The sequence below is a fragment of the Bombina bombina genome, chromosome 1, assembly GCF_027579735.1.
Source record: "Bombina bombina isolate aBomBom1 chromosome 1, aBomBom1.pri, whole genome shotgun sequence".
Classification (NCBI taxonomy): domain Eukaryota; kingdom Metazoa; phylum Chordata; class Amphibia; order Anura; family Bombinatoridae; genus Bombina; species Bombina bombina.
In genome coordinates this window covers 1511279474-1511303576 of record NC_069499.1, presented here as the reverse complement: position 1 = coordinate 1511303576, position 24103 = coordinate 1511279474, and the positions used below count along the sequence as shown (strand labels likewise).

The 24103-nt window shown below is 39.9% G+C and overlaps 1 protein-coding gene across 1 annotated transcript in view; it reads right to left on the bottom strand.

Annotated features, from left to right (window-relative positions):
* The window catches only part of ERN1 (endoplasmic reticulum to nucleus signaling 1), a 201286-nt gene that overhangs the window by 46791 nt on the left and 130392 nt on the right, over positions 1–24103 (bottom strand). The window contains exons 16-20 of the mRNA XM_053708131.1: positions 18868–18967; positions 17999–18198; positions 5302–5449; positions 1609–1736; positions 831–954 (exon numbers count right to left, since the gene is read on the bottom strand). Of these exons, the coding sequence (XP_053564106.1) occupies positions 831–954; positions 1609–1736; positions 5302–5449; positions 17999–18198; positions 18868–18967 (700 nt within the window). The remainder of the gene's footprint in view (positions 1–830; positions 955–1608; positions 1737–5301; positions 5450–17998; positions 18199–18867; positions 18968–24103) is intronic.

The following is a 24103-nucleotide window of genomic DNA, read 5'->3' as shown; positions in this document are numbered from 1 at the left end:
TATATATATATATATATATATATATATATATATATATATATATATATATATATATATATATATATATATATATATACACACACACATAAACATATATACATATATATACATACAGTATACATACTCACACACACACACAGTATATAGAGAGAGGAGAGAGAGAGAAATAATTTGACTGACAAACATTAAAAACATTTAATATTAACTAAAGTTAACTTAATATTGGCATACATTTTAGCCATGTGGCCAGTAAATATCAGCTGGGTGGTGTACCCACTAATAAGGTTCTGGGGGAAACTCTGTATATACATACCTATATATATTTAGACATGTATATTTATGTATATATACATTAAAGGCCTTTCCAATCAAACACCTTGCCATATACCATTTACCTTTGAACCCTTATAAAAAAATGTTTTAAATATTTATATGAATAATTTTTATTACATAGTGTATATTTGAGTGTAACTGTATTTTTTATGTATGTATGTTGTGTTTAATGCAACTTTTTTTTTAGCCCTGATCCTTTATGCAAGGTCTACACTCGAGCTACCCCGACGAGGGTAAATTTAGTTTGCACTCGAGTGATCACGTTTACTTTCAACTTGTAATACTGCATTAAACTTAGCACGGTCGCAATATTGTTATCACGACTCACACTAAGGTTAGAGCACCATTTGTAATCTAGCCCTTAATATGTTATTATAAAAATCAATGTATATAAAAATAAAGGATATTAGCTGCTGGGCCTCAAAAGATTTTAGTGGGACATTTGATGTAAAATAACATTTTAAAGACCAAAATTAGATTAATGGAAAAAAATCTACCTGTTTGCAGTGGTACAGTAATGTGTTCCCTCCAATCCATTTTAACAACTGTTCGTCCTCCCTTCTCCAACTGTCTCACTATTAGACCATCGAGGGCCTCTTTTTCTATTCGATCACTCACATCCTGCAGCAAAAGCAATAGAAACATAAACATATTCTGATTCTGATAAAATTTGTTTCTCAAGTGTAAACTCAATTATTAGGAGAACCTAAGCATAAATCAGGTTCCCAGGGATATAAAACAATCTGTTTCATTGTTGTAATAAAAAAAAAGCATTAAACAGTGGGTTATACTTAAAAGAACTCTACTACATGATTTAACCTCACTTTTAAGTGCTTTCATAAATGATACCTAAGCCTACTGCCCACCAGCTTGAGATCATGGATCCCATTTATCAAGCTGTGAATGCAGCTTTGGAGCACTAGCTGTGCAGGCTTGTATTAGTGAGTCTGTAAAGCTAGTTAAGATGTTGCAGTCTTAAGATCTTAAAGGGGTGGAGATAAATCATCCCAGATGGATCTGATAGGAATGATTGACAAGCACTGCTCTCATGTGATTGGCTGTGTGAGAACAGGGGTGTGGCTATATCAACATTTGCTCAAGCAATAATAAAGTTATACTACTAAAAACTGATATTTTTTTTAAATAAATTGCAAAGGATGGTTTGTTGTCATCAGTATATGTCAGAACACATCAAGATAGAAAAAAACAAAAAAGTTTAATAGATCTGGAATGTTTGAATCAGATGAAGAAAAAAACACTGGAAAAAAAACATACCTGGAAAAACTGGAGCTGTTTTTCTAGGCTCCAGAAAAACGGGTGCTTGAGCACACATGCGGCTGAAGGTCGCCTCTGGGGATCTTTGTTGATCATTTGCTCAATGAGTTGATGAGCAATAATATCTTCTAAAAAAGCAGAGATAGAATAATTCATTTTTTTGTATTCAACAGAACAGGAAATATGAACAGGAAATATAATAACCTGATCAAAAGCCGAGCTCATCAGAAATATAAGGTTTCATATTCCAGAGTAGTTTCTGTAAATAGTTTTCAACATACAGCTGTCACCTATTTATATTATACACAGGCACAGAGACTGAGAAAGCTACTACCATATAGATCATTAAAGGAACAGTGAACTCAAGCAACATATTTAAAACTGGTGCTGGAATACCCTTTTAAAAAGGCTGAACTCATCCATGACCACAGCAGCAAACACAAAATTGCTGACTAGGTGGTATCTTACCCCCATAAAAGTGCCCTTAATTTTGGTATGATGGCTCATATACGGTGGTCATGTCCATTTATATCAGTTTCTGTGTAAGTGACCCGTATTATCTTATACCCTTCCTAGAACAAGCCACTGAGCTGTTGTTCGTTCCTGGTAGAGCGCTTCTCTCTTTGTATGCAAATTATTATGACCCTGGGGAAGTCTCCCTATGGGTGATGGGGGAAACCAGACGTGGACTCCTTGCCCAGTGTGCTTAGAGGAATGTGGCTGCACCTCACTGACGAGGCCCATAGGAGGCCGAAACGATCGTCTGGGGTTGTCATGTTCCTTGTTCAGAGGAGAATTGCCTGGTATTTCGGGGCTGGACTGACCTTACTTGGCAGGATCAGACTGACATACTTCAGGAAAGTTTTCTTCTGTGAAAAGCACACTGGTCTAAAAGAGGCTGCTTCCGGGTGGTAAATCGCCATAGAACAAGCCACTGAGCTGTTGTTCGTTCCTGGTAGAGCGCTTCTCTCTTTGTATGCAAATTATTATGACCCTGGGGAAGTCTCCCTATGGGTGATGGGGGAAACCAGACGTGGACTCCTTGCCCAGTGTGCTTAGAGGAATGTGGCTGCACCTCACTGACGAGGCCCATAGGAGCCCGAAACGATCGTCTGGGGTTGTCATGTTCCTTGTTCAGAGGAGAATTGCCTGGTATTTCGGGGCTGGACTGACCTTACTTGGCAGGATCAGACTGATATACTTCAGGAAAGTTTTCTTCTGTGAAAAGCACACTGGTCTAAAAGAGGCTGCTTCCGGGTGGTAAATCGCCATAGAACAAGCCACTGAGCTGGTGTTCGTTCCCGGTAGAGCGCTTCTCTCTTTGTATGCAAATTATTATGACCCTGGGGAAGTCTCCCTATGGGTGATGGGGGAAACCAGACGTGGACTCCTTGCCCAGTGTGCTTAGAGGAATGTGGCTGCACCTCACTGACGAGGCCCATAGGAGGCCGAAACGATCGTCTGGGGTTGTCATGTTCCTTGTTCAGAGGAGAATTGCCTGGTATTTCGGGGCTGGACTGACCTTACTTGGCAGGATCAGACTGATATACTTCAGGAAAGTTTTCTTCTGTGAAAAGCACACTGGTCTAAAAGAGGCTGCTTCCGGGTGGTAAATCGCCATAGAACAAGCCACTGAGCTGTTGTTCGTTCCTGGTAGAGCGCTTCTCTCTTTGTATGCAAATTATTATGACCCTGGGGAAGTCTCCCTATGGGTGATGGGGGAAACCAGACGTGGACTCCTTGCCCAGTGTGCTTAGAGGAATGTGGCTGCACCTCACTGACGAGGCCCATAGGAGGCCGAAACGATCGTCTGGGGTTGTCATGTTCCTTGTTCAGAGGAGAATTGCCTGGTATTTCGGGGCTGGACTGACCTTACTTGGCAGGATCAGACTGATATACTTCAGGAAAGTTTTCTTCTGTGAAAAGCACACTGGTCTAAAAGAGGCTGCTTCCGGGTGGTAAATCGCCATAGAACAAGCCACTGAGCTGTTGTTCGTTCCTGGTAGAGCGCTTCTCTCTTTGTATGCAAATTATTATGACCCTGGGGAAGTCTCCCTATGGGTGATGGGGGAAACCAGACGTGGACTCCTTGCCCAGTGTGCTTAGAGGAATGTGGCTGCACCTCACTGACGAGGCCCATAGGAGGCCGAAACGATCGTCTGGGGTTGTCATGTTCCTTGTTCAGAGGAGAATTGCCTGGTATTTCGGGGCTGGACTGACCTTACTTGGCAGGATCAGACTGATATACTTCAGGAAAGTTTTCTTCTGTGAAAAGCACACTGGTCTAAAAGAGGCTGCTTCCGGGTGGTAAATCGCCATAGAACAAGCCACTGAGCTGTTGTTCGTTCCTGGTAGAGCGCTTTTCTCTTTGTATGCAAATTATTATGACCCTGGGGAAGTCTCCCTATGGGTGATGGGGGAAACCAGACGTGGACTCCTTGCCCAGTGTGCTTAGAGGAATGTGGCTGCACCTCACTGACGAGGCCCATAGGAGCCCGAAACGATCGTCTGGGGTTGTCATGTTCCTTGTTCAGAGGAGAATTGCCTGGTATTTCGGGGCTGGACTGACCTTACTTGGCAGGATCAGACTGATATACTTCAGGAAAGTTTTCTTCTGTGAAAAGCACACTGGTCTAAAAGAGGCTGCTTCCGGGTGGTAAATCGCCATAGAACAAGCCACTGAGCTGTTGTTCGTTCCTGGTAGAGCGCTTCTCTCTTTGTTTGCAAATTATTATGACCCTGGGGAAGTCTCCCTATGGGTGATGGGGGAAACCAGACGTGGACTCCTTGCCCAGTGTGCTTAGAGGAATGTGGCTGCACCTCACTGACGAGGCCCATAGGAGGCCGAAACGATCGTCTGGGGTTGTCATGTTCCTTATTCAGAGGAGAATTGCCTGGTATTTCGGGGCTGGACTGACCTTACTTGGCAGGATCAGACTGATATACTTCAGGAAAGTTTTCTTCTGTGAAAAGCACACTGGTCTAAAAGAGGCTGCTTCCGGGTGGTAAATCGCCATAGAACAAGCCACTGAGCTGTTGTTCGTTCCTGGTAGAGCGCTTCTCTCTTTGTATGCAAATTATTATGACCCTGGGGAAGTCTCCCTATGGGTGATGGGGGAAACCAGACGTGGACTCCTTGCCCAGTGTGCTTAGAGGAATGTGGCTGCACCTCACTGACGAGGCCCATAGGAGGCCGAAACGATCGTCTGGGGTTGTCATGTTCCTTGTTCAGAGGAGAATTGCCTGGTATTTCGGGGCTGGACTGACCTTACTTGGCAGGATCAGACTGATATACTTCAGGAAAGTTTTCTTCTGTGAAAAGCACACTGGTCTAAAAGAGGCTGCTTCCGGGTGGTAAATCGCCATAGAACAAGCCACTGAGCTGTTGTTCGTTCCTGGTAGAGCGCTTCTCTCTTTGTATGCAATTTATTTTGTAACACTGTAATCTTTTTAAAATCTCGTACAAGGACATATATAGTATGAGCCGTCAGTATTAACAGAGCATCTGGCGCTTCTGTATCAGTAAGTGAATTTTTGAGAAAATTCTACAACCTGTTACAGTTTTCAGCCCCCTACTAAATACATAAACCCTTTAAACAATGAAGGGAGCCTTCAAATTCTACCCACAAACCCGTTTATTACATTTAAACAGGCGTGCTGAACTAATATCAGAATGAGAAAGCACATACTTACCATGCTTGTCTAGATTTAAACAGTCTAGACTGTATGTTCCTAGAAGGATGTTGGCTTGCCGCTGCAGGGACTTGCCAAATGGGTGTTTCCCTTCTGACACCACGTAGTAAAAAACGCAGCCAGCAGAGAAGATGTCTACAGTGTACGTCTGTAACAAGAGACACAGGTGCAGGTGAATTAAAAGATGGTGGACAAACGACCACATACTATCTGCTTTGAAATTTAAATTTGATTACCATCTGGTATCTTACACATGATCATTTTCAGGTACTGCAAGATTCAGGAATCAACTGCAAATTACATTTTATCCAAATACATAGGTAATGCACTATTTTTGATAATGCGTGATTTAAAGCATGAAACGCATCGAATAACATAGTATATGAGATCCAAATGTTTTGGTGTTTTTTTACTATGTATTAATTAATATTTTTACTTTTGAACTCCTTCCCTCATGGGCGGCTTCTTTACTCTGTGCCGAAAATTCTAAGTATATACGCCAATATGGTGTGATGCCTAAGTTTTTTGCTTGGAAACTTGAGATCTATGCTACTTCCCTCCTGTAACAGAGGAAGAAGTCTCTGAACTCCTATCCTTGGCTAATCTCACAACCTGCCCACTTGACCCTATTTCTTCACAACTTATTCCCTCTCTCTCTGCTTCACTAACCCCTACCCTAACTCACCTCTTTAACCAATCTCTCACCGCTGGCACATTTCCTGACACATTCAAGAATGCGTCAATCATACCAATCCTAAAAAAGCCCTCGCTTGACCCTTCCTCGCCTTCTAACTATCGACCGGTCTCCTTACTTCCATTTGCTTCAAAATTATTGGAACGACTAGTCTATAATCGGCTAACTCAGTTTCTCATAACTAACTCCTTACTTGATCCACTACAATCTGCAAATACAACCAATGTAACAAGCTACCCCAACCTTATGTCTCTGCACCCTAAACCTGTAGACTGTGAGCTCTCCGGAGCAGGGCCCTCTTCCTCCTGTACTAGATTTGTTTAGTTTTGTTGTTTTGTATTTTATCACAAATCCTTGTCATTGTATACCCCTATCAATATACCCAGCGCTACGGAATTTGGCGGCGCTTTACAAATAAATGATAATAATAATTTAGTGTATAATTTTGCAAGGGGCAGGACCTGTGTAAAATGTAGATAATAATCATTTGCGTAACTCATACAGAGAACAAGGGCTTTAAATTACTGGACTTTGTTATACTTAAAGGGACACAAAAGCATAAAAAGAAAATGTTCTGTGTTAAATGAGTTTAAATTTAGAAGTTTACAAGGGATACCAAGAGAATGAAGTAAATCTAATAACACTATATAAAGAGCATGCTCTTTCTGAATCATTACAGAATGAGATTCATCTTCCTTTAACCCCCATATGTCTTTAACAATGAGTTTAGACGATAAAACAAATGGTGTGAAGAAAAACATTTCACATGCCTGTTTTGAAGCTGTTCTTAGTATTTTGCACTTGCTGCATTTAAACACCCCTTGCGGTGCTTTTCTGTGAGTTACTAACACAAATCATACATAGTTTTGTTTTTCTACCAGGCCACACACATTTAGAAAATAACTTTAGGGTTAGATTACAAGTGGAGTGATATTTAGCGCTCACGCTTGAGCGCTAATACCGCTGAAAGTAGACTTATAAGTTGAAAGTAAAAAGTTAGTGCGCAAGCAAAACCTGATACACAAACTGTAGGAATTCAGATATTATGATCGCGTTAACTTTTTTTCCACAACCAACAAAAACTAACAAAGCAAAAGGAAGTAACAAGGTGCAGAGGTGTCTGAAGTTTATAACAAAAACCCAGTCCATAAGAAAACAGGGCGGGCCGTGGACTCACCGTGTCAAGAAAGAAATACATTTATCAGGTAAGCATAAATTTTGTTTTCTTTCTAATGACACGGTGAGTCAACGGATCATCTAATTACTATTAAGAATCAATAGCTAAGCTAGAGGACAGATGATAAAAGAGGGACAAGACAGGGAACTTAAACGGAAAGGAACCACTGCTTGAAGAACCTTTCTCCGAAAAAAAGCCTCACCCGAGGCAAAAATATCAAATTTATAGAATTTTGAAAAAGTGTGAAGAGCGGACCAAGTTGCAGCCTTGCAAATCTGTTCCACAGAAGCTTCATTTTTGAATGCCCAGGAAGAAGAAACAGCCCTCGTAGAATGAGCCGTAACTCTCTCAGGAGGCTGCTGTCCAGCAGTTTCATAAGCCAAGCGAATGATACCCTTCAGCCACAAAGTAAGAGAAGTAGCTGTAGCTTTCTGCCGCTTACGTTTTCCAGAGAAAACGACAAACAGAGCAGAAGACTGTCGATGCTTAGTCGCCTGTAAATAGAATTTCAATGCACGCACCACGTCCAGATTGTGCAACAGACGCTCCTTCTGAGAAGAAGGGTTAGGACACAAGGAAGGAACAACAATCTCCTGATTAATGTTCCGGTCTGAAAACACTTTAGGGAGAAACCCTAGCTTAGTACGCAAAACTACCTTATCCGAATGAAAAATAAGATAATGATACTCATACTGTAATGCAGAGAGCTCAGAAACTCTACAAGCAGAAGAAATAGCAACAAGAAACAGAACCTTCCAAGATAACAACTTAATATCTAAGGAATGCATAGTCTCAAACGGAGCCTGTTGAAGAACTTTAAGAACTAGATTAAGACTCCAGGGAGGAGTAACTGGCTTAAACACAGGCCTGATTCTGACCAAGGCCTGACAGAACAATTGCACGTCTGGTACATCCGCCAGACGTTTATGTAATAAAATAGATAAGGCAGATATTTGCCCCTTTAGGGAGCTTGCCGATAAACCCTTCTCCAACCCTCCTGGAGAAAAGACAAAATTCTAGGAATCCAGGGGGGCGGAGCAAGCCGGGCATCTGAGCGGTCGCTCTGCTATTATGCTTTATATAATTAATAACTAGACCGCTCAGTATGGCCCAAACTATTACTACATGGTGACTAGTGAGCTGGAGACCAGTGCCATAGGGTCCAGGGAAGAAGAGTGGTTTTAAAATTACTGCCCGGACCATTATTTCTCCACCCGCTGTTTACACGCTGCCCATCTGGAGAACGGCCATTTTAAGGACCGGGTGGAGCTCAGTTACAAGCGAGGGAACCATCTATATCACAAATAGTGTATTTAATTCCATCCCATGATGGTGAATACCGTGGAAGTCTTGCTACAACTATTAGCCAACAAGTTGGAGAGTCAGTTTAATACTCTAAGGAAAATCCTCAGAGACGACCGGTGTCCTGCTTCCGTAGGAGAAACTGAATGCCTACATGTACAAAGCTCCTACAGATTGCGAGACGTCTCTGGGGGAGAAGAGCTTCCAGCAGGAGAGTGGGAGAAACTAGCTCTTTCAGAGGAGCAGCGAATTAGTACCGCTTCACGGAACCTGACTGAGAGACACACAGGAGGGGAGCTGTCTTGGACGGAGGATCTAGAACCGGAGCCACACGACCTACTTACTATTTCAAGCCTCTATGAATGCGGAGACCCAGGTGTTGAGGAGTTTTTACTATTAATACCCGGTATGGGCGTCAGAGAAGAATTTCCTATAAGTGAGCAAACCCTCTTTACAAGAAAAATGGCGCGGACCTGGGAGACTTTGGCGGGAGATGCGGCCAGCTCTCCGATGTGCCGTTCTGACCCGCTTTCCCCAAAATACTTCCTCAGCAGCAGGTCCTAACTTTGGAGACGCCGGTCCTCAAACTTCTCACTATCAACGGGAGGTACTCCTTCAGCAGCGATCTACAGCTCCCTTACCTCGATCCTATCGCTAAGCTGCCTTAAGACTGGCATCGGATAATACCATTCTTTAACTAACTTTCTTTGAGGGACTCTCTACGTTAAAAACAACAATCCCCATGGACACTATCAGAATACATCTGACTATTATACATATTAATGGTTTGCACAAAGTTACTTAGATTAAGTTATGTTCTGACGCTCCTTGTTACCAGTGTTAAAGAAAACCTACTTATGTTTGGTATTATGAAAATGGCATACAGCGCACACTATATGTGAGTAGCGGCCTGAGAGCTGAAGATCTTCTTGCTGACTACTTCTACAATTATCAGGCTACATAGTTTATTAAGAGTTATGTTTTGTCTATGGTTTTTATTTCTGTATGCACTCTTTTTAGCCAGCTCAGTTATGATGTTTATATATCGTTATACATGTTTCCTAAGTAGAAGTCTCAGTCTATATTTGGAGAGTAGGAGCATTAGTACCTAGAGATATATGGTGCAACTATTCTGGTTTGACTGCTACCTTTAACATATCCTACCCAGCTCATTAACATATTATTGTAATGTCGGCATTTAATGCTACTTAACCCTATTTTTTTTTTATTTATACTATACTAGCACAGGTTAAAATATTTATTATGTTGTTACTATTTTCATTATAATAACCATTGTATTACTGCAAAGAGCATAATCTGTTATGGCATATTGTTTTTTTGTATAGTGAAATGTGAGTTCTCAAAACCATTAGGGATTTTGCCATAGCTTCCTACATATTGTTGCTAAAAGTCCTATATCTCTGCTGAATAGAATAATGCTACTGCGGAAAGGCATAGCCTTGCTTGTGCATGAATGTATATGTATATATTTCCTATTAATTGATTGTATCCTATATTTTATGTTCCTCCACTTAGTGTATCAGAGGTCCAAACTATCCATAAGCATTGCAACTTTATTACCTCTTAATCTTATTTACTGTATACTGTGGAGCCCAGAAGTGGCCCCACAGCACTATATATTCCTATAAATCTGGATTCCAGTCTGGGACCCCAATATGCTCCCAGTAGATGCATTATGGTACTCATGGAAGACATAAGATTTTAGTCTCTAGCATTGAGAAGCCTATCTAACGAGTTCTTCCATTAAATTATCCTATATAAAGTAGCATCAGGTTGTATCATATTAACACTATGCATAATGGGATGGGTGTAGATTTATATATGGTTTGTCTCCAACGGGATTAATCGGTTTACCGAAACAGTACATTTCTCCAGTCTGGGATATGGAGCTAGAGATGAACATATTGTATGCAAGATATTACCATGACAACTTTATAGGATCTAGCCTTTTGCTAACTATACTCCATACTATTTATATACAGGTGTTTCTAATAGCCAGTTTAACTATTCTTAATGACTAAGTGATTGCTTATGGTTCTAATATGTATTCTCTGCATCCCTCGTTAACGTATTTACATTATCGGCTAGATTTAGAGTTTGGCGTTAGCCGTCAAAACCAGCGTTAGAGGCTCCTAACGCTGGTTTTGGGCTACCGCTGGTATTTAGAGTCAGTCAGGACAGGGTCTAATGCTCACTTTGCAGCCGCGACTTTTCCATACCACAGATCCCCCTACGCCATTTGCGTATCCTATCTTTTCAATGGGATCTTTCTAACGCCGGTATTTAGAGTCTTGGCTGAAGTAAGCGTTAGAAATCTAACGACAAAACTCCAGCCTCAGAAAAAAGTCAGTAGTTAAGAGCTTTCTGGGCTAACGCCGGTTCATAAAGCTCTTAACTACTGTGCTCTAAAGTACACTAACACCCATAAACTACCTATGTACCCCTAAACCAAGGCCCCCCCACATCGCCGCCACTCTATTAAAAATTTTAACCCCTAATCTGCCGACCGCACACCGCCGCCAGCTACGTTATCCCTATGTACCCCTAATCTGCTGCCCCTAACACCGCCGACCCCTATATTATATTTATTAACCCCTAATCTGCCGCCCCCAACGTCGCCTCCACCTACCTACAATTATTAACCCCTAATCTGCCGACCGGACCTCACCGCCACTATAATAAATGTATTAACCCCTAATCCGCCTCACTCCCGCCTCAATAACCCTATAATAAATAGTATTAACCCCTAATCTGCCCTCCCTAACATCGCCGACACCTAACTTCAAGTATTAACCCCTAATCTGCCGACCGGACCTCACCGCTACTCTAATAAATTTTTTAACCCCTAACCTCTAACTAAATAAATTAACTCTTATTAAATAAATTATTCCTATTTAAAGCTAAATACTTACCTGTAAAATAAACCCTAATATAGCTACAATATAAATTATAATTATATCGTAGCTATTTTAGGATTAATATTTATTTTACAGGCAACTTTGTAATTATTTTAAATAGGTACAATAGCTATTAAATAGTTAATAACTATTTAATAGCTACCTAGTTAAAATAATTACAAAATTACCTGTAAAATAAATCCTAACCTAAGTTACAATTAAACCTAACACTGCACAATCAATAAATTAATTAAATAAAATACCTACAAATAAATACAATTAAATAAACTAACTAAAGTACAAAAAATAAAAAAGAACTAAGTTACAAAAAATAAAAAAATATTTACAAACATTAGAAAAATATTACAACAATTTTAAACTAATTACACCTACTCTAAGCCCCCTAATAAAATAACAAAGCCCCCCCAAATAAAAAAATGCCCTACCCTATTCTAAAATTAAAATAGAAAAGCTCTTTTACCTTACCAGCCCTTAAAAGGGCCCTTTGCGGGGCATGCCCCAAAGAATTCAGCTCTTTTGCCTGTAAAAAAAAACATACAATACCCCCCCCCAACATTACAACCCACCACCCACATACCCCTAATCTAACCCAAACCCCCCTTAAATTAACCTAACACTAAGCCCCTGAAGATCTCCCTACTTTGTCTTCACCACACCGGGTCCCGATCGGTCCAGAAGAGCCTCCGAAGTCTTCATCCAAGCCCAAGCGGGGGCTGAAGAGTGACGTCCATCCTCCGGCTGAAGTCTTGATCAAGCGGCGGCTAAAGAATTCCATCTTCGGGCAGAAGTCTTCATCCTATCCGGGCAGAAGAGTAGATCCGGACCGGCAAACATCTTCATCCAAGCCGCATCTTCTATGTTCTTCCATCCGATGACGAGCGGCTCCATCTAGAAAACTTACGGCGCGGATCCATCCTCTTCTTCCGACGACTAGACGAATGAAGGTTCCTTTAAGGGACGTCATCCAAGATTCTTCTATCAGCCAATCAGAATTAAGGTAGGAAAATTCTGATTGGCTGATGGAATCAGCCAATCAGATTCAAGTTCAATCCGATTGGCTGATCCGATCAGCCAATCAGATTGAGCTTGCATTCTATTGGCTGATCGGAACAGCGGTATTTAAAAAGGTGCGGGGAAAAAAAAGCCAGGGTTAGCTACGCGGGTCGTTATCGACAAAACTCTAAATCTAGGCGTATGTGCTTTATTTTCATCTCATTTAGGTGAGACAACCTTAATTCCTCACAGGAGGTTGCTAATTCAATACTCTAACCCATATATCGCCATGAGCTTAAGTTTATACCAAGCTTTCACACGGTGAGCCAAGGTATTTCCATAATTTGGTTGCCACCCATCCATACTGTGCCCATATTTTCTGCTATGTTAGGGTTATAGGTAGTGTGTTTTACATAGGTTAATGAACATCATCTTCTCCATGGTCGTATAGAGACAGTCCGTATTACTTCTTGATAGTCATGTTGTTTTCATCTATCATCTCCATCGGACCCCTCTCCTCCCTTTCCCGCCGGCATTTATTACCGGCGGGTCATACCCCTACTTCTTTTACTCGCATCGCCTATAGCTGGCATCTCCCCAGGAGAGGGGCTCATGTAACAGTCCTCTACTCCCCATATATATATATAAATTTCTTCCCCTGTTCGTATCCGTTATAGGAAACCACCCATACTTTTACATACCCTAGCTTAAGGTTGTTCATGGGGTACATAGAGGATATCTCCACTAAAGTGTACTTGAAAACCCTGAGATTCAACTGCATTTATAATCTCAACTTACTAACTGGCTCCGCCCCCCCCACTCTATTTTGAGCGGCTCTCGCCCGCTGCATTCCCCCTCCCCATAAAACTATAGAAATCACTCCTCCCTGGCCCTAATCTTATCTGAATGGATATCCTAATTTATTTATATGGCACTGAGAGGACCATTTTTGTTCATACTACATATATGTTATTCTATTATAAAACTGAAGTCTCTCTATAGATAGGCCAAATTTTGTAATAACACTTGAGATATATAGATACATAATGCTTTCTCTACATGGTTTTATCTGCCATACTCTTCTAATTATACTATGTATACACTTATCTGTAAATGTTTTGGGGCATACACTATATGTTGTATTTGTTTATGACTTCAATAAAAATTGTTATAAAAAAAAAATTCTAGGAATCCGAACTCTACTCCAGGAGTAGCCTTTGGATTCACACCAATGCAGATATTTACGCCATATCTTATGGTAAATCCTTCTAGTCACAGGTTTACGAGCCTGAATCATAGTCTCAATGACCGACTCTGAAAATCCACGCTTAGATAAAATTAAGCGATCAATCTCCAAGTAGTCAGCTTCAGAGAAACTAGATTTGGATGGAGGAAGGGCCCTTGAAGTAGAAGGTCCTTTCTCATTGGAAGTCTCCAAGGTGGAAGAGATGACATCTCCACCAGGCCTGCATACCAGATCCTGCGAGGCCACGCCAGTGCTATGAGGATCACCAATGCCCTCTTTTGTTTGATTCGAGCAATGACTCGAGGGAGGAGAGCGAACGGGGGAAATAGGTATGCGAGACTGAAATTCCAAGGTACCACCAGAGCGTCTATCAGTACCATCTGAGGATCCCTTGACCTCGACCCATACCTAGGAAGCTTGGCAATTCTGCCAAGATGCCATAAGATCCAGTTCCGGCTGTCCCCATTTGAGAATCAAGCTGGAAAACACTTCCGGATGGAGTTCCCACTCCCCCGGGTGAAAGGTCTATCTGCTCAGAAAATCCGCCTCCCAGTTGTCCACACCTGGGATGTGGATTGCCAATAGGCAACAGCTGTGGGACTCTGCCCACTGAATTATCTTGGCTACCTCTGCCATGGCCAAGGAACTCTGGGTTCCCCCCTGATGGTTGATGTAAGCCACTGAACTTATGTTGTCCGACTGGAACCTGATAAACCGGGCCGAAACTAACTGAAGCCAGGCCAGAAGAGCATTGAAATTGCTCTCAGCTCCAGAATGTTTATGGGTAAAACAGACTACGACCAAGTCTATGTCCCTTGACCCTTTAGAGAGCCCCAGACTGCTCCACATCCCAGTAGGCTGGCGTCTGTTGTCACAATCACCCAGGTGGGTCTTCGGAAGCAGGTTCCCTGGGAGAGATGATCTTGAGACAACCACCAAAGAAGAGAATCTCTTGACTCCTGCTCCAGATGTAATCGTGGAGACAGACCCGCATAATCTCTGTTCCACTGCCTGAGAATGCTTAACTGCAGAGGTCTGAGATGAAAACGGGCAAACTGGATGATGTCCATGGCAGCTACCACCAGACCGATTACCTCCATACATTGAGCCACTGATGGCCGAGGAGAGGACTGAAGCGCTAGACATGAATCGAAAATCTTTGATTTCCTGACTTCTGTCAGAAAAATCTTCATTGATAAGGAATCATTATTGTTCCCAAGAAAACTACCCTTGTAGTTGGAACAAAGGAACTCTTTTCCAAATTCACCTTCCAGCCATGAGATCGCAGGAAGGATAACAACATTTCCGTGTGGGATTTTGCTTGCTGAAAGGATTGCGCGTGAACCAGAATGTCGTCTAGATAAGGCGCCACTGCAATGTCCCGCAATCGGAGCACCGCCAACAGGGATCCCAGAACCTTTGGAAAAATTCTGGGAGCTGTGGCAAGGCAGAATGGAAGAGCCACAAATTGGAAATGTTTGTCTAGAAATGCAAACCTCAGAAACTTGTGATGGTCCCTGCGGATGGGAACATGCTGGTAAGCGTCCTTTAAATCAAGGGAAGAATGGAATGAATAGTTTCCATCTTGAAGGACGGTACTCTGAGGAATTTGTTTAGACTTTTGAGATATAAAATTGGTCTGAAGATTCCCTCTTTTATGGGGACCACAAACAAATAGGAGTAGAACCACAGACCTTGTTCCTGCATTGGGAAAGGAACTATCACTCCCAGGTCGGAGAGGTCCCGAAAACAGTGAAAGAACGCCTTTTTATCCGGTCTACAGATAATCTTGAAAGGAGAAACCTGCCTCTGGGAGGAAAAGTCTTGAACTCTAGTTTGTATCCCTGGGACACGATGTCCACTGTCCAGGAATCCTGAACATCCCGGACCCAAGCCTGAGCGAAGAAGGAAAGTCTGCCCCCTACAAGATCCGGTCCCGGATCGGGGGCAGGCCCTTCATGCTGCTTTTGAGTCAATAGCAGGCTTCTTGGACTGTTTTCCCATGTTCCAAGACTGGTTGGGCCTCCAGGAAGATTTGGGCTGGGATGGTTGTTTTTATCGCCTTGGATGTATGCAGCACTGTTGGAGAATACTTCAATATTTGGACTGATGTTCACTTTGAATATTTGATTGTACATGGCTTGTCCGATATTTCATAACTAATTGAGGTTAACAAATGTAAGCAGGTTTTATCCTAGAATTTAATAAAATTTGTCTTACTTTTTACCAGTACAATATTTGCACTATTGTTTGGCTTTTTTGTTTCCTCCGAAAAATATATTCAGCCTCCGGTGACGTGGAGAGAAAAGGATAAAGGGGAGAGAAGGATACCTACCATACCCAGGCTACACCGAAGCACACAGACTGACTGATAGACACAGGATCTCTTATTCCACCAATGTGCAGCACTTACCTCATCTGACTGAGGTTGTTTCTAGAAAGTGGGCAATTTTTTCACTTACATGTGAAAACCACTGCAGCAACTTTTCCTTTTTTTTTTATCTGATACCTACATAAGACTGAACAGCAACTTGTTTTACTCATTTTATATTATTGCTATTACTTTATTTTATTTTATTATATTTTATCTTATGTGGTGATGTACCAATGAACTGATATTAACCAACACCGATTAGTGTGACACTTATACATAATTTGTTCGCCACATGATTTTATTGTGGATGTAACTACTGTAAACATCTTTTTTTTATTGTTTGTATTGTTTCTATGTATTTTTAACTAGACAGTTTGCAGTTATCTTTCAAGACAGAATTTCTCAAATCTATATATACAGTATATACATATACCTTTGTGGCATTTTTGTTGCAGATTCCCTCTTCTTGATTATACACCTGATTGGGATTGAAATTTCCCAAATAGCTTATTTGTATGCCTTTTACCACTCTTCCTTTACACTATCTTGTTTTCATTTTTGAACAATAGGCTCTCTGGAGTGGGGACCCCAGACTTCCTGTGTTATATACAATATCCCATAGCCTCAGGGTTCTTATATATTTACATACACACACATATATATATACACACACACAAACATACACACACACACATACATATATATATATATTTCATAGCCATTTCCATTCAAACGCCTTGTCATATACCATAAACCCTTATAACTTTTTTTATTAATAGTTTTATGAATATATTTTATCAGATAGTATATATATATATATATATGAGTATAACTATTTATATTAATGTATATATGTTGTGTTTGATGCAACATTTTGTTTTAACCCTTACCCTTTATGTAAGGTCTTCAGTTGCGCTAATACAACAAACGCAAATTTAGTTTGCGCTTGTGTTTACTTTCCATCTGTAATACTGCGTATAAGTTAGCGTGGTCGTTATATTGATATCTCAGCAGTTTATCCTTTCCAAAAGAACAAAAGTAAAAAAAAAAAAAAAAAAAAACTATCCATAAAAATTTAAGTTAAAATTTCACTAACAAAAAATTCTAATTTCCCAAAAGGATGATGTTGATTGACAATATATACATATATAAAGTCCCTTGCATCAAACTTCATCCCATTCAGATTTTTACTAGTACTGATGGCAGCAACCACACAAAAAGGGACAGTCTACTCCAGAATTGTTATTGTTTAAAAAGAGAGATAATCCCTTTATTATCCATTCCCCAGTTTTGCATAACCAACACTGCTATATTAATACACTTTTTACCTCTGTGATTTCCTTGTATCTAAGCCTCCTTGTCTAAGTTCTTTTGACAGGCTTCCATTTTAGCCAATCAGTGCTGACTCATAAATAACTCAGCGGGAGTGAGCACAATGTTGTCTATATGGCACATGTGAACTAGCGCCACCTAGCTGTGGAAAACTGTCAAAATGCACTGACATAAGAGGCGTCCTTTAAGGGCTTACAAATTAGCATATGAGTCTACCAAGGTTTAGCTTTAATCAAATAATACCAAGAGAACAAAGCAAATTTGATGATAAAAGTAAATTGGAAAGCATTATCTGAATCATGAAAGTTTAATTTTGACTAGACTGTCCCTTTAAGTTGCCATAATATTAAAAGGACAGTAAAGTTAAAATTAAACTTTTATAATTCAGTAAGAGTACTATATTCAGCTATGTATAGCACTCCTACAAACACTGCTGCCATAGACTGCTAAAGACTTAGCTTTACTCTTCAGCAAAAATACCAAAAGAACAAAGCAAATTTCATAATAGAGGTAAAGTGGAAATTTGTTTTAAAACTGCTTTGTCTAGGCCACGTAGATTCACTTTGAATTTACAGTTTCTTTAATAATGTATAGACATGATTTGTTTTCCTAATGAAGATCAAATTTATAAATTGCTTACAGGATTTTCTTTGCAGTCTTCATTCAGCATCTCTGGGGCGATCCAGCCTTCAGTTCCTGGCACACCAGATCTTCGGCTGAAACTGTGCCTGCCCACTGCCAGCTTCTTACACAGGCCAAAGTCGGAGATCATAGCTTTTACCTTCCCGTGAGCATTTGGCATGGAGATTAGGATATTGTGCGGTTTTAAATCTCTGTGCACTGAAGGTAAATAAAGACATGTAAACACAAGGGGATACATAAAATGATGCACTGCTAGAGTGTGTGCGTGCATTTACACACATTGGGCTAGAATACAAGTGGAGCGCTAAATTGTCACGATCCCGCAGATAGGCAAATTTACCAGCCATTACAAGTGGATCGTTATTGCTACCACGAACTTGTGGTAGCAATTAGTGCTTAGAAAATTAACCAAAAATAGAGGGAATAGTAGTTTTGTATTAAAATAAAAAATAGCATTATTTTTAATTAAAAAAAACAACTGCACTAGGCAGTTTTGGGGCTTTAAAGTTGGTGGGAGTGGGGTGTTAGAAAAAAAAAAGGCACTTTATAGTGCCTTTACATTGCGGTCTATGGGAACTGTGTGTTCCCATAGACCGCAATGTAAATATAAATGTATATGCTTATATGCATATATATTTGTGTGTTAATATGTGTACATAGATGTAATATGTGTATATACATGCAAGCGATATTTAGCGCTCCACTTGTAATCTATCCTACTATATACAACATACATAGATTATATTAGTAAATATCTGTAACAATAAATGCATTCTGCTAAGTACAGCAATAAACTCACTAGATATAAAACAGAAGATATGAGAAGACAAAACAAGTTTGAAGACAAGAAATTAGATATGTTCTTACCTATGTTGAGTGAATGAAGATATGCAAGTCCAGACATGGTTTGCTCTAAAAGAGCTATAGGTTCCAGTCCGTGACGGTCAAAGTCCTTTTCTTCCACATACTGACAAAGAAACACATATTTACGTTAAACAGATCAAATTTACTTTGCATCAATGGTTTTATTTCCCAAAACATTCAGACCACAGACAACATAATAAGCACACAGGTAAGATGAAAATGTTTAAAGGGACAGTCTAGTCCAAAATAAACTATAATTATTCAGATAGGGCATGTCATTTTAAACAAAATTTTTTTTTTTGTTCTCTTGGTATTCTTAGTTGAAAGCTAAATCTAGGAGGTTCCTATGCTAATTACTAAGCCCTTGAAGGCCGCCTCTTCTCTCAGGGCACTTTGACAGTTTTTCACCACTAGAGGGTGATAGTTCATGTGTGTCATATAGAAAACACTGTGCTCACGCACGTGGAGTTCCTAGGAGCCAGCACTGATTGGCTAAAATGCAAGTATATGTTAGAAGAAGAGAAACAATGGCACTACTCAAAATTGATAATGTGTAATGGACGTTCCCCTTATATTATAGCATAGTAGTGGGTATGTTTCTTACCGATTCTCTCTAAAATGCAAGTATGTCAAAAGAACTGAAATAAGGGGGCATTTTGCAGAGGCTTAGATACAAGGTAATCACTGAGGCAAAATGTGTATTTAAATAACTGTGTTGGTTATGCAAAACTAGGGAATGGGTAATATAGGGATTATCTATCTTTTAAAACAATAACAATTCTGGTGTAGACTGTCTCTTTAATATTTTTGTGGGCTAATTAAACATAATTTTCAGTGCTTTATATGAGATGACACACTTTCTGAAAGAAATTCACCATCTTGAATGTAAAAAGTGTGACTTTTTTTGTCATATTTTGTGCTTTATACAGAAAAGATTAGGGAAAAAATATCTAACTATGCAAGATCAAAAGTATTTTAAACCTAAATAAAATTGCAATTTCTGATGTCAAAATGAGTTATTTATAGGGTTACCTGATACACTTTATCCTTTGTACGTATGCCAGATACATTTGTAACACCTTGTAAGCATAAGACTTGTTGATTTGCTATGGAACAACGTATCAGCCAAGTCTAAACATTTTTAAAATAAATTTAAGGACCAGTAACTACAGTAGATTTACATAACCAACAAATGCATGATAAAAAGACAATGCAATAGCCCTTAGTCTGAACTTCATATTTGTAGATTTTTTTCTGAAAATGTCAGTTATGTCTATTTTCACTTCCCCTGCAACATGTGACAGCCATCAGCCAATCACACATGCATATATGTATGTTCTGTGAATTCTTGCACATGCTCAGTAGGAACTGGTAACTTAAAAAGTGTAAATATAAAAAGACTGTGCACATTTGGTTAATGGAAGTAAATTGGAAAGTTGTTTAAAATTGCTGCTCTATATGAATCATAGAAGTTTAATTTTTATTTGAATGTCCCTTTAAAATCATGTTTGCTGCAACAGTTTTCAATAGCTAAACTCCACCCACCAACGTGCCTTATTTGTAGGCAATATAGGCTTGAGTCTGCAGACAGGGTTAGACAGGGTCATTATGTTAGAATATCTGCACTGTTTCTGCCAAAGCCAATTATGGACAGATTTGTAGCAGGTTTAGCCTTGAGAAGTCTGCAGAGTAAATTTTCTGCTGACAGCTAGAAAAAAACATATTTTATGTAAGAACTTACCTGATAAATTAATTTCTTTCATATTAGCAAGAGTCCATGAGCTAGTGATGTATGGGATATACATTCCTACCAGGAGGGGAAAAGTTTCCCAAACTTCAAAATGCCTATAAATACACCCCTCACCACACCCACAAATCAGTTTAACGTATAGCCAAGAAGTGGGGTGATAAGAAAAAAGTGCAAAAGCATAAAAAAATAAGGAATTGGAATAATTGTGCTTTATACAAAAAAAATCATAACCACCATAAAAAGGGTGGGCCTCATGGACTCTTGCCAATATGAAAGAAATTAATTTATCAGGTAAGTTCTTACATAAATTATGTTTTCTTTCATGTAATTAGCAAGAGTCCATGAGCTAGTGAGGTATGGGATAATGACTACCCAAGATGTGGATCTTCCACGCAAGAGTCACTAGAGAGGGAGGGATAAAATAAAGACAGCCAATTCCGCTGAAAAAAATCCACACCCAAAATAAAGTTTAAATCTTATAATGAAAAAAACTGAAATTATAAGCAGAAGAATCAAACTGAAACAGCTGCCTGAAGTACTTTTCTACCAAAAACTGCTTCAGAAGAAGAAAAACACATCAAAATGGTAGAATTTAGTAAAAGTATGCAAAGAAGACCAAGTGGCTGCTTTGCAAATCTGATCAACTGAAGCTTCATCCCTATACGCCCAGGAAGTAGAAACTGACCTAGTAGAATGAGCTGTAATCCTTTGAGGCGGATTTTTACCTGACTCGACATAAGCATGATGAATCAAAGATTTTAACCAAGATGCCAAAGAAATGGCAGAAGCCTTCTGACCTTTCCTAGAACCGGAAAAGATAACAAATAGACTAGAAGTCTTTCGGAAATCCTTAGTAGCTTCAACATAATATTTCAAAGCTCTAACTACATCCAAAGAATGCAACGACTTTTCCTAGAATTCTTAGGAATAGGACACAATGAAGGAACCACAATTTCTCTACTAATGTTGTTAGAATTCACAACCTTAGGTAAAAATTTAAAAGAAGTTCGCAACACCGCCTTATCCTGATGAAAAATCAGAAAAGGAGACTCACAAGAAAGAGCAGATAATTCAGAAACTCTTCTAGCAGAAGAGATGGCCAAAGAAACAAAACTTTCCAAGAAAGTAATTTAATGACCAGCGAATGCATAGGTTCAAACGGAGGAGCTTGAAGAGCCCCCAGAACCAAATTCAAACTCCGAGGAGGAGAAATTGACTTAATAACAGGTTTTATACGAGCCAAAGCTTGTACAAAACAATGAATATCAGGAAGACTAGCAATCTTTCTGTGAAAAAGAACAGAAAGAGCAGAGATTTGACCTTACAAGGAACTTGCAGACAAACCTTTATCCAAACCATCCTGAAGAAACTGTAAAATTCTAGGAATTCTAAAAGAATGCCAAGAAAAAGGATGAGAAAAACACCAAGAAATGAAAATCTTCCAGACTCGATAATATATCTTCCTAGATACAGTTTTACGAGCCTGTAACATAGTATTAATCACAGAGTCAGAGAAACCTCTATGATTGAGAATCAAGTGTTCAATCTCCATACCTTCAAATTTAAGGATTTGAGATCCTGATGGAAAAAAGGACCTTGCGATAGAAGGTCTGGTCTTAACGGAAGAGTCCACGGTTGGCAAGTGGCCATCCGGACAAGATCCGCATACCAAAACCTGTGAGGCCATGCTGGAGCCACCAGCAGAATAAACGAACGCACCTTTAAAATCTTGGAAAAAGAACTAGAGGCAGAAAAATATAAGCAGGATGATACTTCCAAGGAAGTGACAATGCATCCACTGCTTCCGCCTGAGGATCCCTGGATCTGGACAGATACCTGGGAAGCTTCTTGTTTAGATGAGAAGCCATCAGATCTATTTCTGGAAGTCCCCATATTTGAACAATCTGAAGAAATACCTCTGGGTGAAGAAATCATTCGCCCGGATGTAGCGTTTTGGCGACTGAGATAATCCGCTTCCCAATTGTCTATACCTGGGATATGAACCGCAGAAATTAGACAGGAGCTGGATTCCGCCCATACAAGTATTCGAGAGATTTCTTTTATAGCCAGAGGACTGTGAGTTCCTCCTTGATGATTGACATATGCCCCGGTTGTGACATTGTCCGTCTGGAAACAAATGAACGACTCTCTCTTTAGAAGAGGCCACGACTGAAGAGCTCTGAAAATTGCACGGAGTTCAAAAATGTTGATTGGTAATCTCACCTCCTGAGATTCCCAAACCCCTTGTGCTGTCAGAAACCCCCATACAGCTCCCCAACCTGTCAGACTTGCATCTGTTGAGATCACAGTCTAGGTTGGAAGAACAAAAGAAGCCCCCTGAACTAAACGATGGTGGTCTGTCCACCACGTCAGAGAGTGTCGAACAATCGGTTTTAAAGATATTAATTGAGATATCTTTGTATAATCCCTGCACCACTGGTTCAGCAAACAGAGCTGAAGAGGTCGCATGTGAAAACGAGCAAAGGGGATCGCGTCCAATGCAGCAGTCATAAGAAATAGAATTTCCATGCATAAGGCTACCGAAGGGAAAGATTGAGACTGAAGGTTTCGACAAACTGAAACCAATTTCAGATGTCTCTTGTCCGTCAGAGACAGAGTCAAGGACACTGAATCTATCAGGAAACCTAAAAAGGTTACCCTTGTCTGAGGAATCAAACGAACTTTTTGGTAAATTGATCCTCCAACCATGATCTTGAAGAAACAACACTTATAAAAGACTGGAAAGGTTCTTTCTAGTGAAAATGAGCAAAGGGAATTGAATCCAATGCTGTGGCCATAAGACCTGAAACTTCTATGCATATATAGCAACTGAAGGAAATAATAGAGACTAAAGGTACCGATAGACGGAACCCAATAAAAATTATCCCTTGTCTGATAGAGACAAGGACCTTAACACAAACTATCTGGAAACCTAAAAAAGGTGACCCTTGTGTGAGGAATCAAGAGCTTTTGAAAAAAAGATCCTCTAACTATGTCCTGAAGAGCAAGTGAATCATATGAGATTCCGCATCCTCAGAAAATAATCTGAATGAAAACAGAAAAATGAAAATATGCATTTATTGTATCTAATGAAAACAAATAATGCTATCAATGACCAAAAAAAGGCAAAATAGTTTGAATAAAACTCCAAAACCCGGTTCCTCAAAAGGAACTGGAAGAAATACCCCAGAAGATTCCAGGTCTGAGCAGCGCTTGAACCCCATGGGTGCCCAGCCATGCTTCAACAGTACCCAAAATATATAGGACAGAAACACAGTTAAAGAAAGTGTTAGCCTTACTGGAATAAAATCAAAGAAATTTGGATAAAATAAATTTCAAAGAAGTCTTAACCTGCCCCTTACCAGCCAAGCTGGAATACGGCACGTACATCGCAATATTAGGGAGCTGATTTCGAACTCCAATTATAAACATGTTACTTGGGAAAGAACTCAGGAATTTATTCCTTAATAAGAACAACCAAACTAGTAT